Raw genomic sequence first — 13,736 nt, 5'->3', positions numbered from 1 at the left:
CCCCCCCCAGTTCTCAGGTTAGAAAGATCTGATTGTAAACCTCCAACTTGTGGCACAGCTAATCCCTTTTATTTTGTAGCAGATAAGAGTCCCTAACCTAAGAGTGGCTGAAAACGGAGGTATGATGGTGCTATTAGCCGTTCCAGGGTGGAGGGCTGCTGTTCGCCAACACTGCCGGTGCTGCCAGTCGCATCTGGAAACCAACCATGACTGTGGTAGTGAAGAAACCCTTCTTGAGGCAGTCCATATCTAGGGAATCATGGTTTTGTGGAAACTATGAAACCTAGTGTTTCCTGCAAAATCTGCAGGGTGGGTATAGGGGGAAGAAAACTTACATAATTTTTTTTTTTTTTTAAAGCTTTTTATTTCTTCCCCTTCCTGGGTGGGTCTTGTCCTGCCAACTGGGTGCCTTTCCCTCCCAGGTGGGCTGCATCATGAAGAGGGTACCAGTCAAGGCGTTCAGCAGTCAAGATGGCAACTAGCCCCTTGTCCCTCTGCCAATTGGCACCGAGGAGCAGGGCCACTGCAAAATGCCTGCGAAATGGGCTCTTTGTGCTGAGACAAAGCTGTGAAAATGGCCATCCTGTCGCGAGTTAAGTAGGTCCCTACCATATCCCTGGACAGGCTCAGCAAGTGGGCGGACGAGAATCTGATGGTGTTCAACGCCGATAAATGCAAGGTTCTCCACCTTGGGAAGAAAAACCCGCAGCATCCTTATAGGCTTGGCCGTGCTACGTTGGCTAGCACTATGCAAGAAAGAGACTCGGGGGTCATCATTGACCACAAGATGAACATGAGCCTGCAATGCGATGCGGCGGCTAGTAAAGCGACCAAAATGCTGGCTTGCATCCATAGATGCTTCTCAAGCAAATCCCGGGACGTCATTCTCCCCCTGTACTCGGCCTTAGTGAGGCCGCAGCTGGAGTACTGTGTCCAGTTTTGGGCTCCACAATTCAAAAAGGATGTGGAGAAGCTTGAGAGAGTCCAGAGAAGAGCCACGCGCATGATCAGAGGTCAGGAAAACAGACCTTACGACGACAGGCTGAGAGCCCTGGGGCTCTTTAGCCTGGAAAAGCGCAGGCTCAGGGGTGATCTGATGGCCACCTACAAGTTTATCAGGGGTGACCACCAGCATCTGGGGGAACGTTTGTTCACCAGAGCGCCCCAAGGGATGGCGACTAGGTCGAATGGTCATAAACTACTTCAAGATCGTTTCAGGCTGGACATAAGGAAGAATTTCTTTACTGTCCGAGCCCCCAAGGTCTGGAACAGCCTGCCACCGGAGGTGGTTCAAGCGCCCACATTGAACACCTTCAAGAGCAAACTGGATGCTCATCTTGCTGGGATCCTATGACCCCAGCTGACTTCCTGCCCTTTGGGTGGGGGGCTGGACTCGATCTTCCGAGGTCCCTTCCAGCCCTAATGTCTATGAAATCCCAGCTATTGCAGGGTTTCTCCTTGCATTTTCCAATAACCAAGTAATGGCTTCTGTGGTGGGGTGTTTTTTTTTCTCTTTGAAATGGTCACAGCTGAATAAATCTTGCTGTAGGGAAGGCTTTGCAGTTGCTTCCTTTCCAATTTCTCATCTTACTATGGCTTTTATAGGTTTCAAGTATTTGACTCCACCCCACCCCCCGCTCATCTCCTTCTCCCCCCTCTTTTTACATGTTCAGAAACATTAGCTCCGACTCAAAGGAAAGACTAAGCTGACCTCTAACATCCAAATAACTTCTGTTGGCTTGACTTGTAACCTTCCTGCTCTACTGTCTCTGGTGTTGCAGTTAGGAAGTGGCTTTAACTTGGCATTTTGGGTATTGTCTTACTAGAGCTCTGGCAGGCTTGCTGCCTTCATTTTGACCTTGCTCCTTCACATACAGCACAAAACTGCACAAGCTGTCTGCTGGTCAACTGGCTGCACCAGTATTCGTGCCCAAATGGGCAGATAGTATAAATGTAATGATCTTCAAGACCTCAGACTTCTGTCTCTGGGGACAGAAATTGCACACAAACTGGTATAAGTGGTTGGAAACCAGTTTAAATCTGGAACCCATCTCCAACAGAAGTTCAGTGCACAAACTGCTTCCAAAATGTCCGAACCCGGTTTAAGGTATCAACCTAGATGGATGTAGTATCAGACTTAACTGATTTAGGTTAAATCGGTTTATTGGACTTCTGTTCTAGCTCCCCTCCAGATTCAAGTTAACTCGGCCGCCCTGTCTCCCAGGATGCTCTACACCTTCCCCACAAACCCGCCCTCGTAGGCTGGGCAAACTAGCCTTGGTCCAAGCTGTCTGCTCCAGCAGGGAGGCATGCTCTAGCGCCCCCCAGCTTCTGGCCTGGGCCACTGCAAGCCTGTGGCTGCATTTCTGGAATCAAATATGAATGTCTGTTCACTTGCTTATCGGTTCAGTGTGTGCAGCTTAGACTAACCTGTGAGGACTGAATCAATTCAGCCTCAGGCTTTTTAACTGCCTGTACTTGGCTTTGATGTTCTCCATTAAACTTCTTCACAGCCTTGTGTCCGGTGATATTGCTGCATTTCCACATTGCAAGCAGTTCCCTTAACTTTTTAAATTGGCCATCTGGGTTATCTCTTTAATGTGTCCAAGGCCCATAGTTGCAGTGGCTAGTGGGTATCTTGTATCTAGACTTTTGGAGCTAGGATTTGGTTGGGATTTCTCCCCCTGTATGGATAGTCAGTGGTGCATGTGTTCTGCTTGTTTGACCAAGATAATTCCTTCCCTGGCTGCTGGTAGCTAATTGAGGAGGGGGAGGGGGATGCTGAGTATTGCAGGCCAGCTCTGCCAAGTACAAAGTGCCTGTGAGTTTATCAGCATTCATCAGGGCCGTCTCGGATAAGGCGCCAACAACCCCCATTACGTGGCTTACTTGAATTTCACCCCTCTATCTCCACAATGAAGGGTTTCATTCCTGTTGCATTTGAGCTCAGAAGGGGCTTGTATATATAAAATGGAGCTGCTGCTCTTAACCTGCTAAGGACACTGTAGCACAGTCTCTATGGCTGGAGTGAAAGCACCTAAACCATCTAAAGGGCTAACATCACTGCTTGCAAAGCCCCAACCAGCAATCCTGCTACTGAAGTGGAAGCAGTGACTTGCTGGAAGATCCCGAGTCCTGCTGTCCAGTGAGTCTGTGAGCCACCCCTGTGCCTGTCCAGGTCCTCTTCTCTACTGCTGAGCTATAGAAATGGTGTGTGGGGCTGTGAAGAGGAGCAAGGATTGCATTATAGCCTGGAACACTTCCAGGAGTGACTTTTGTCCTCTGGTATGAATTGAATTTTCTTTCTGTGCTGTTTTATCTTTTTTAAATTCAAAAAGCTTCCAACTGGGAAGGGCTTCCAGCAGGCTCTTTCCTTCAGTCCCTTGTGAAGTTCCTTCCCCTCCCGTCTGAACACACTGTGCTGTGTGCCGGTGCCTTGCATATGTTGAATTGCAGAAGACTTGAGGGACATGCAGGCTTGAATGAAGGATTCCTGTATTCCAGCCTCAGCTAAAATCTCTCTGCCGCCTCCTATGCAAGTGCCAGTAAACCATATCAATGGCACCATTGTTCTCTTGTTTTCACTGGGGGGGGAAAAAAAAAAAAGAAAAAAAAAAAGTTGGATTTTTTTTTTTTTAAAGCCCTTTAATGTTCATTTGATCTCGCTGGGTTGGTGGCTGTACCCAAGGGCACATGGCAGACTAAAGAGCTAAGCTGAAAGTACACCCATCCGACCTTGCTTTTGCACTCTTTTTCAAATTGTCTGTGCAGGAAGTCTTTTCTCAAATGACCCTTGAATGTGCCTCTGGATGTTGTTTCATTGGTTAATGTTGGGACTGATGAGGGATCATGCCATGAGTCTAATGGACCATGTGGCTATCATGACACTTCTGGTTTGTGCGTCTGAACCAGTCTCATCACCCCCTCCCAGCCTCCATAGCTTTCCATGTACTGACTTATGCCAGGTTTCTATTAATAACACAGAGTTGGGGTCCTAATGAACTTCACAAAGGTATTTCAGATCCAACTGGGACGGAGAGAGGGAGATTAAATGAAAGAATGAATGAGTGAGCTGCTAGTTTTTTCACAAGTGCTAACTTCACTTGATACAAAAGAAGGGCTAACTGGGCTGACAGACTAGAGAACAAAACCTAAGGTAGCTGTTTTTATTTGCATCGTGGTATAAGTAACCTCTCAGCTATATTCTGATTATTGATGATCCACGTTGCACCTTATATTCTCCATTCTTGTGACACAGTGATCTATTTAAGGCATGGTTCTTGGACTGGGATCCAGCCTGCTGATGAAAATCAAAGGGCCTGGGGTAGTACTGGGGTGGTGCTGTTGCCCTGTGCTCTAGGTCCGTTATTATAAATCTTCTGCTGCACCTAATCGGTTCATCCTGTTCATGATGGACACCTCCTGTTCTTGACCCGTCCTGATGGATGACAAGGTCCCTTCGAGCCCTAAACTCCTGTGAATCTGTACTATCCATCCTCCTCTTAAATCTCTTCCAGTAGAGGGCTAATGCAGCTCTTTACATGTACCGTGTGTGTTTGGGGACCTATCCCATGGCTCTTGGCACCGTGATGCTCCAGGATTTTCAGTGGTGGGAGAAAGTTGCCTTTCCAGGAGTCTGCCAAAGGGAATGTCTTGGCACAGGTGTCTGTCTGAAACCTTGCTGCAGAGTAGATGGGTTGGGGACTTCAAGCCCAGGCTAGCTTGAGCCCTCCGGGTGCAGGCCAGCAGCCCTGTGAGGTAGATGTCAAGATGCTGCAATTACAGCAGTGAAGTTCCCAAAACCAGTCTGGGATGCTAGTTCAGAGGGTCCTTGCCATACTAAGCAGTAAAGCAGGATGCCTGGAGAGTCTTGGGGCTGGCCTCCAACATACCTGTCTAGGCTGTGTGCAAATTGATGCTTTTACCTCTGGAAGGGGACAGCTTTTTGTGACAAATGACACCTGGCCTAGCCAGCTGTTTGCTTTCAAGTTCCATAGCCCCCAGCCATGCCACACTTCACCTTGCAACACAGCAAGGGAGACTTGTCCCCCGCTGAAATGTTGTATTATAAAATACTCTTTCCATATTTTCCAGTGCATAGTGGGGGGGGTTTTACCATACTTCCCACTGCTGTACTTTTCTCATGTTTATGGGACACGGTTAGCTTTGCTTTAGTTTGCAAAATCAATCGAGGGAGTCCAGGGCAGGCTGTGCAAGGGAGCCCTCTCCCTCCAGCCCCTCCGTCACTTTTGAAAGATAGTGATTCATTGCAGTTTTCTGTGTGTTTTCCTGTTTAGTCTTCCTGTTGCCATGGTTGTTGGCCCTGAGGTGCAGCCTGTATGGTTGCAAAGGAACACGCCTTACGTTTGCCATATGTGTGCACTGGAATATCTACAGCCAGAGACCCACACCCTCCCTCCCTTCCCCCATCATAGCTGATATCCAGGACTAGGAAGAAGCCTTATTCCTCAACTATCAGGCAGCATGTTTAACCATGTCTCAAAACACAGCAATACAGGCAAGACCTCCTTTGGCTTTGATACTTGGAAGAAAGCATGTCAGAATTGGATGCATCGTGTCGGGATTCCTAATGATGAAGTACCGTAACTCTCATATGCAATATACCTCTGAATATAATGTGCACCTTTTGAAAGGCTGAATGAAGAAAAAGATTTCTTCCATAATGGAGTTATGGTGGCATAGAGCAGGGGTAGAGCCTAGCCTTCAGATGACTTGCCCTCTCTGAAGCCTTCGCTGCTGCTAAAGACTGGTTCCCATGAGTGGATCTCTGATTTGCAAAAGAGCTACAGAGTCTCTAAAGCTGTGAAATAGGAGATGGATCAGGAGATGTTAGCACACAGCTAAAAGAAAGGCATGCTTGATGAGTGGAACAGCAAGACTGTTAGAAACGGTAGACAATTGTTAGCACATCTGGAATGAAGAACAATGAGCCATTAAATCTATTAATTCCCTCAGCTGTCTGAATACTAAGCCCATGGCTACTGCACTGTGGAGCTGGAGTCGAAGCATGGTGTCTGTTTTAGGCAGAAAATCCGCTTCCCTGCTTTAATATACGCACCCAATTTTGGGGGGCTGACTTTGGGGGCAAGAAAATATGGCAATACGTATTGGACATGGACTGGAGTCTTGTTTGCTATCTAAAGCTAAGCAGGGTAAGATGTGGCCAATGCAGAAATGGGAGGCTTTCAGTAAAGCTGGGTAAGAAGTGGTTTTCTTCTTTAGTAAGTGGTGCTTGTTCTTCAGAGGTTTCTGGCTCTCAGTGGGTGGTTGGTGACTGATATGTAAGCTGTCTAGCTGACAGATTTGCGTCTGAACTGATCCAATCTGCCTTTTTAGCTTAACTCTTCCACTTTGAGCTGCAAATGCCACTGGATTGCAACTACCCCTTGCAGGATCTAAGGGGATGTCTACAGATGGCCAACAAAGTGCTATGCAGAGGTACCCAAGCTGGATCTGAACAAAGGAGAGCTGCATCAGTACAGGCAAGGTGGTCTGGCAAAGCTAACCGGTCTGGTTGGAGTGCTGTACTAACCGCAGCTATTTTGCTTCCTGTATTTGAACCAGCTTGACTATCTCTGCACTGCATAGACGGGATGGATGCCCAGCTCTAACTGGAAAGAATGCACTGAGCGGGGATTAAGCTCGGACTTTGCGCCTTTGTATCACTTTGACTGGGGAGGCTTGAATCTCTTGATCATAGGGCAAAGTGAGGGTGGCTCTGTATGGTCACTGATGAATCTTTTTATCTTCCAGTGAGCTGTCTTTTAGGAGATGTTGCCTATGGTACGTCCAGTTTAAAAGGCATTTGGTGCGATGCAGCTGCAATTATACACCAGCTGTGTAGCCATGAAGCGCGAGTCCTTGGTCAACAGTCTCTCCATTCTTGTCTCTGCAGGTGTTGCTCTCCGCGGACTTGGATTTTGACCATCCTGAAAGCGACCGGGACATCTCTAGGCTCCAAGGGACCAAGCCGAAAGTGAGGCAGGCGGGCTACCAGGTGGTCATTTAACCAGCTGGAAATCAAGTGAAACGGAGAAAGTGCCAACAAAGAAAATAGTGAAAGCTGTTGTTGAACTCTGCCAGAGGGCTGGGTAGGCGTGATAGTCTCTTGTACCCGTGAATGGAGACCATATACTAACGCTACCCCGATGGACCTTTTGAGAAGTTACTTTTTTTCCCCCAATGATGTATTTGTACATTCTGCATTCTTGCTGCCTGGTATGGTGGCTGGCACTGTGTATACATAGTGCCCGTACCTGTATTTGTCTCCCAAGCACAGCAAGGGTAGAATTAATAGTTGCATTTCTCTGGCTGGCCAGCTGGTTTGTAGTTTGTCAGGACTGAGGCATAAAGGAAAGCTCAATCTTTTTATAAGAAGAGATCTTTATCATGTATTAGCTCTACTGGGCCACTTTTTATATGCACAGATACTTGACATGACTTGACTTTGTAAAAATGTATTTAAATGTCCTTTTTGGGGGATAAGGCTGATTGGACCAGTGAATGACATGGGTGTCTGTTTGGTTTTTCTTTTTACTGTTTTATACGGATGGTAATAAAAGCCTGATTTTTGAAATTGCTTTATGGTTGAAGCATTCTTGTACTTGTCAGGCCCTCGCAGCACAGTTATTGGTAAACTAGTTGCATTTTTCTTAATCCCCATCTTCCACTGACTTGAAGCTTGTCCTGCAATGTCATGACTGAACTGGAGTCATTGTGAGGTTGGTCGTGGCTCTCCGATTTCTCTGAACAAAAAAAATCTGAAGTCCCTTGAGCCAGTGGTGTCAGGAAGGGATGTGAGGGGGAGAGTGATATATCTTAACAACCTGCTGCCTATGGCAAAGCTCATCTGTTCAGGAGATGGGGCTTTTTGTGTCTGGCTGAGACCAGAAAGGACTTCCAGGGAGGACCTGAAGGGTTTTCCCAGGCTTTGCTACCTTCGGCTTCAAATGCACTTCCTTGATCTGCCGCCTTGCACAGAAACGCAACAGCAGGTGTGGCTTTGAGTAAATGCTGCACTGCACACCAGGGGAGAACAAGTGATGTGGCTGTGCTGCTGCATGCTCTACTGAGGGGTGTTTGGGACCTGGTTTTTCAACTAAAATACCAGCACTCCTAAGGAAGACTCTGGAGCCAATGGGAGACTGGGGTGGGGGGGGGGGGGGGGGGTTTGGAGCACCCTCCTTGATCCTCCAAAATGCTGTGCCCTCAGCAGTGCCTAATGATTTTTTGCTGGATACAAAACAGCTCCCTATGACTTACTGAAGCTCGTAAAGTGTCTCTTTACTGAGGATTTTGAAGTGCAAGCCCAAACTTGCTTCCCCTCCCGTTTTTTTTGGGTTTTTTTGTTTTTTTTTTAAATGAACCTTTTAAGGCCAAGTCATGAAAGGTCAGGACCATGTGAGGTTCAAAATGCCAACGTGGTTTACAAACATAAGAGACTAAAGGTGCCAATTACAGTATGTGATCCCTTCCACGAAGGCACGCATGGCTGAGTTGAAAACCGTTCAGAACAGAGCTGTGCCAAAATCGTGAGGTCTGGATGTGGCAGGGGTTTGGGTTCATCTTAATCCAGGTGGCCAAAATAGCACTTTGCAAGAGCTCATTTTGGTGAAAAACCAAACATGCCCTGGTAGACTGGCATGGTGTATTAATATTTTATATGACACACAATGAAGTGCATCAAGCTGCTTCCCCTGTGCAACTTGTGCATTGTATGACGGTGCACAAGTTGAGTGGAAGCTAAATTTTCGGGCTGCAGGAGAGACCTGCGGCAAGACTTTTTGCAAATATGCGTTTTTTATGCTGCTAGTTGAGAATTTCATGGAGCAGCAGAAGTTGGACCCCTCGATGCACTTTATTCTTTAGCAAAGCACCCTATAGGCATACAAGATGCTTGCATGCACTCCTTTCCCTTGACTTTGCCCATGGTGTGCAAACACTCGCAGGAAAATGTGGATGTGTTGTATGCCGGTGCTTAATCTTATCTCAAGGGTCACTGCCATGGTCAGCAACACCCCGTCTTGGGATTGCTCCCACTTTTTTTTTTTTTTTTTTTCTTTTTCTTTTAAGGCTCCCAAATGAAATGGAGGTGGAAAGGATGGAGAGAAGTTCAGGGCTCCTTCTAGCCATATAATATAGGGAAACCTCCTGAAGAATAAGGACTTGGGATAGGGGACAAGCTGATTGCCATCCTGTGTTGTCAAGTTTGTACCTCCTTTAGACAGACAAGGTTCCTTGGGTGAATTTGATATCTTTTATTAGACCACCCCAAATAGTTGGAGAATATTTATTAAGCAAATTTACCCAAGGAACCTTGTCTGCCTATGTCCTTAGACCAACACAGCTACAACCTAAACCCCTACCTCCTTTAGAAGATTTTAAAGCTTTAATAAGAAAATACCTCCCCTTTAAACAGTACAGTAGTTTTACCCAAGTCCTGTTATAAGATCCTTTATCCTCCTTCAGAGAAATCTAGTCACTACACAGGCTTTTCCACTAATGTTTAAATACCTAGAGATCTTTTATTTAACTCGTTTTCTCCTGCTCCACCCCTGCAAAAAAAAAAACAAAAAAACCTCCCCTGCACATACTTCACCAGGTAGAACAATTTATGACCCATCTTAATGTTCAATCCACTGAAGCAGCTGGCTCAGATCTTGTAGTGAATGAAATGCAAGACTGTGTAGACTAGAGGATAAATGTCCCCTTGCGGACGGGAGATGTTTTGCACAATGGGTTTTCTATACCTGTGGACTAGACTCTGCTTAAAGATGCTGCTACAGGATGGCATTTGGCTGTTTTTCGAAGCACATTTCCACCAGGATCCCTCTGGCTTAGTGTTCGTTATTGGTGATCTAAGGGTCTGTTGGGGGAGAAGGGGTGTGCGGCTGGTCTGCCACATGAGCTAGACCTCGGTCTATTCTGTCATGTGAAACAGGCCTGCATTGGGCCTGTGGCCAAGCTTGTGCTGCTTCTACACCAAATAAAAACTTTACCTCCATGTTCACTGTAAAATATTTATTATGAAAATGGATAAGTGGACCCATGTTACCCAGAACACCAAGGTGCCCTCATGGCGGCTGCATGGAGTGAAGCTGTATTTCACTGAGAATAAAAGTCCCTTTCTGTGCCTGGGAACTTGTGTGCATAGAGGAGCGCACTGTAACCCAGAGTAAAAAAAAAATAAAAATAAAAATAAAAAAATCTACAGCTACCAAAAAAAAAAAAAAAAAAAAAAAATCTACACCTATCATAAAAATGCTGCCCTCAATGGACTGTGCATTTCCTACCACCTGGCACAGTGGTGGAAGACCAAGCTCTCTCCTTAAGGTGTTGAACCAGGGTGAGGAGTGGGAACTTGGTAGGGAAACCTCTTGGCAACACGTGCAGTGCAAAAGTGCTTGATTCCCTTGGGGATGTTCTTTCTGCAGCTTCACCGGTATCCAGACAACCAACTCCAAGTAAAACAGCCAGCTGAGTGCAGGATGTAAAGCAGCCTATGTATTCCTGCCACCTTTTCAGGGCAGAAACCAGTTTAACCAGCAGTTGCCCATTCCCTTCGATATTCTCCCTCCGTGTACCTGCTGCAGGACTCTCAGCTTAGGTTGTTGGGCCAGCTTGCAGGAGGTCCGTGCCTTAGCCCACACCCAGGCCTCCCACCAGTCAAACAGCAGGGGTGTTTTTTTCTTTCTCCAAAATAGATACTGGTCACAAGTGTCAGACCTATGGTAGCTTATGTGGCAATCCTGGCTTGAGGATTAGGGTGGGAGGCAGCACTCAAAAGTCTGCCTGGGTTGCAACCAGCTCCCTGGAGAAGATTGTTTCTGTGCCTAGGGCCGTGAATTCTGCTTTCATTACAAAGCACTAACTTTGGCGCAAACTCTTGGCACTTGAGGTACCCTGGCTGAGCTTGGTCTTAGGAAATTTTTAATCAAAGCCAGGCCTGTTTTCCTGTAACGAGTATGAAAATTCACCAAAATGCAAAGCTTAAATGTGTGTATAATGCATCTGCACAACACAGGATCAATGGCAGATCTTGCAGCTGAAGGATGCTGTAGATGCCAGACTATGGTGACTTTTTCTGCAAAATACATGGTGAGCAAAAAGACCAGCAGTGTGTGCGCCTGCATTGCTAAATCTCAAAGCTGTTCCTCTGCTCTTTTTCCAGATGACAACTATTTGGCTGTTTTAAAAGATGCTTCCACACATGCTCCCTTCCCTTTTTGAGTCCCAGAAAGAGAGAATACATTAGCTCAGCTTTGGCTTCCTGCACAAATATGTCTCTAATTGCTGGAGTCGTCTCTGGCAGCATTTTACTAGTATAAGATCTCCCTGGTGGCTGATGTGCAGCTTTATTAAATGATGCTTCATATTTTTAAATAGATCTCAAGCTAGTCCTTTGGACTGGCTCCCTGTGCTTTCAGGCACCTGCAGTGGGGGTGTCTTGCCTGATTCATAACCTTGCCTTCCAAACCGCCTTGTCTGTGCAGGAGAGGAGAGGACTGTTTGAAGGATAGGCATTTGGGGATTAGAAATGAAGATCGTGGTTCGCCCCTCCACCCTTTGAGCTGCTTTCTTTCCCAAGGAGCTCTGACTGTAACGGTTGCTAGAGGAGTCTCTGTAAATACAGGAGTGAGGACACGCGCTGTGGTCATTGGATTCCTAGTGTCCAGAGAGCTTAAAACTTTTCCATTAAATAGAGGTGATGCCTAGTACTGTAATGAAGCAGCTGAGCTGTGTGTTGGATGCCCATGCAGGAGCTTTTTGGAGGAAGGAAAGAACATGGTTTTAAAACCACAGCTGAAGGACTGCTTAGCCAAGGTGCTATGAGAGATGGAGCTTACGCTGTCACTGTCATTGGTTTGGACAGAGTTACCATCCAGAGCACGGCTGCAGTCCAACAGCAATAAGCCATGCAAGGGTATGCTCTGCTTGAGATCCCCTGGGATAGAATTTCATTCTTCCCAACAATCCCAGACCAGGTAGTGATGGCCAAGAAAGCAAGGCCGCAATGCGGCTGCATGGTTTGTTTAACCCTTTGCTGCCCCTGGGTTTCTTTCAACACATGCTCCTGCCCCTTACCCAAAAGCATCAATGGTTGAATCGAGTGGTGCTCCAGATCATCTCCGCAGTCAATGAGATCACTTTGTCTTATCCCACCTCAAGCATTGTCCTCTACAAGTTGTACCTAGCTGTGTGCGATGAGCCATCCACTGGTGGATATTGCACAGCACCGCAGGGGGATTGATTTATTTCTACCCCAGCTTCTCTCTGCACTGTTGAATTCAACAATACCTGCTCCCTTCTTCCCCCTCCATCCCTGCCCATCAGGAAAGTGCTGGCCTCTTTGCATGCAAAGCCTCACCCCCACATTCCCAGGACTCAACCCACGTTCTTCCAGCACAGAAGAGAGGCAGCAGATTTCCAGAGGGAAAAGCTTGAGCACCAAGAAAAAAAAAAGCCCCACCCAGCGCGAGAGGCTCTTGCAGGGCAAACGATGCTACACGCGCTGGTGCAATCAGTGCGATCTGCCCTCACAGTCAGTGACTCATCCCAACGCCAGTTCCTGTATCGAAAGGATGAGAAGCCAGATAATCCTTGTAGACCCCATCGATCAGCTTGTCTGCATTGTTCTTGGCAAACCAACAGTTGACTTCCTGCTGCCCATTATAGATCTTCCTCTGCTTCCGCACAACAGGAACCAGGCGACCTTTCACCTTCAGGGTATTCCCAGGGCCTGGCTTCGGCTCTTCTGTTTGGTTCTGACCGAGCAGCTGAGCACTTTTGCCTGGAGGGTCCTGGGCAAGTTTAACCTCATGGTACAAGAATTGACCTGCAAGGAAAGGTTCAATTTACTTACTGAAGTGGGTGCTTGGTGCCTGATTTTTCTTTTCAATACTGTCCACCTTTATTTTTATCTTTTGTAAACACCGGGATGATGCTAGGAAGGATCTACATTCTCTTTTTCTCTTGCAAATCTCACACACCTAGCAGTGGGGCTGGGGATGAGACAACGGGGACCACAAGGCTGCTTCATTTCCAAATGCACAGGTCTCTGCCACTTGAGCGAAAGGAAAACTCCCCGAGCTGCTAGAACTAGTAAACCTCAGATTCCCATCTGTGGGCAAAGCTCTCGAAAGGCAATGCACAGAGGACAGCACCGAGGATGCTCCCTGCAACCTGGGAGCCTTAGGTTTCCATTTCCTGCCCTGGAAAAGCCTGCAGGTGTGACCTGGAGTAGGCACCTTCATATCAGAGCCCAAAAAAGGGTCTTAGATGCCTGAAGTGGGACTTAAAATGCTCCCTAAATTCAAAGTTGCAAACCTGACTGCCTCTGGTGAGCTGCTGTCTGATCCCAGAGGTGCCTCGGTTTACAAGTTGTGCTGATCGTGCACGTCCGGAAGCATTTTGCGACCTTCCCAGGGCTGAGCGGCTCAGCCCTAAGCCTGCCTGGGATGCAGAAGCTAGGGGTTTTCCTCTGCCTATTCCTTCCCCGAGGGGCCCACTGCAGTACCTGCCCTCCGAGCACACCCAGTAGATCATCTCCCACACACAATGCACTGGTGGCTGCCACTTTCTTTTAAAATACCAGTTTTATACATACTCCTGCCACAGCTGAGCACCCTCCTCATCACTGTGGAGTCCTCCTTACATGTATCCTTTCTGGCCAAATGGATTTTAAGTCTTTAATTTTTTTTTCCTGCTCTGCAGAA

General features: G+C 47.1%; 2 protein-coding genes across 2 annotated transcripts in view; one reads left to right on the top strand and one right to left on the bottom strand.

The window, feature by feature from the left end:
• LOC102387646 (store-operated calcium entry regulator STIMATE-like) overlaps window positions 1-7,600 on the top strand; it is a 59,133-nt gene extending 51,533 nt beyond the window's left edge. The window contains exon 8 of the mRNA XM_006016321.1: window positions 6,917-7,600. Coding sequence (XP_006016383.1) covers window positions 6,917-7,030 — 114 coding nt within the window. The 3' untranslated portion in view covers window positions 7,031-7,600. The remainder of the gene's footprint in view (window positions 1-6,916) is intronic.
• Window positions 7,601-10,026: 2,426 nt separating this feature from the next.
• Window positions 10,027-13,736, bottom strand: part of ITIH5 (inter-alpha-trypsin inhibitor heavy chain family member 5) — a 52,834-nt gene continuing 49,124 nt past the window's right edge. Inside the window, 2 exon segments of the mRNA XM_025213184.1 lie at window positions 10,027-10,234; window positions 10,271-12,856. Coding sequence (XP_025068969.1) covers window positions 12,564-12,856 — 293 coding nt within the window. The 3' untranslated portion in view covers window positions 10,027-10,234; window positions 10,271-12,563.

The sequence above is a fragment of the Alligator sinensis genome, unplaced genomic scaffold (assembly GCF_000455745.1).
Source record: "Alligator sinensis unplaced genomic scaffold, ASM45574v1 scaffold268_1, whole genome shotgun sequence".
Classification (NCBI taxonomy): domain Eukaryota; kingdom Metazoa; phylum Chordata; order Crocodylia; family Alligatoridae; genus Alligator; species Alligator sinensis.
The sequence above is the reverse complement of the archived record's forward strand: the minus strand, read 5'-3'. Positions and strand labels throughout refer to the sequence as shown.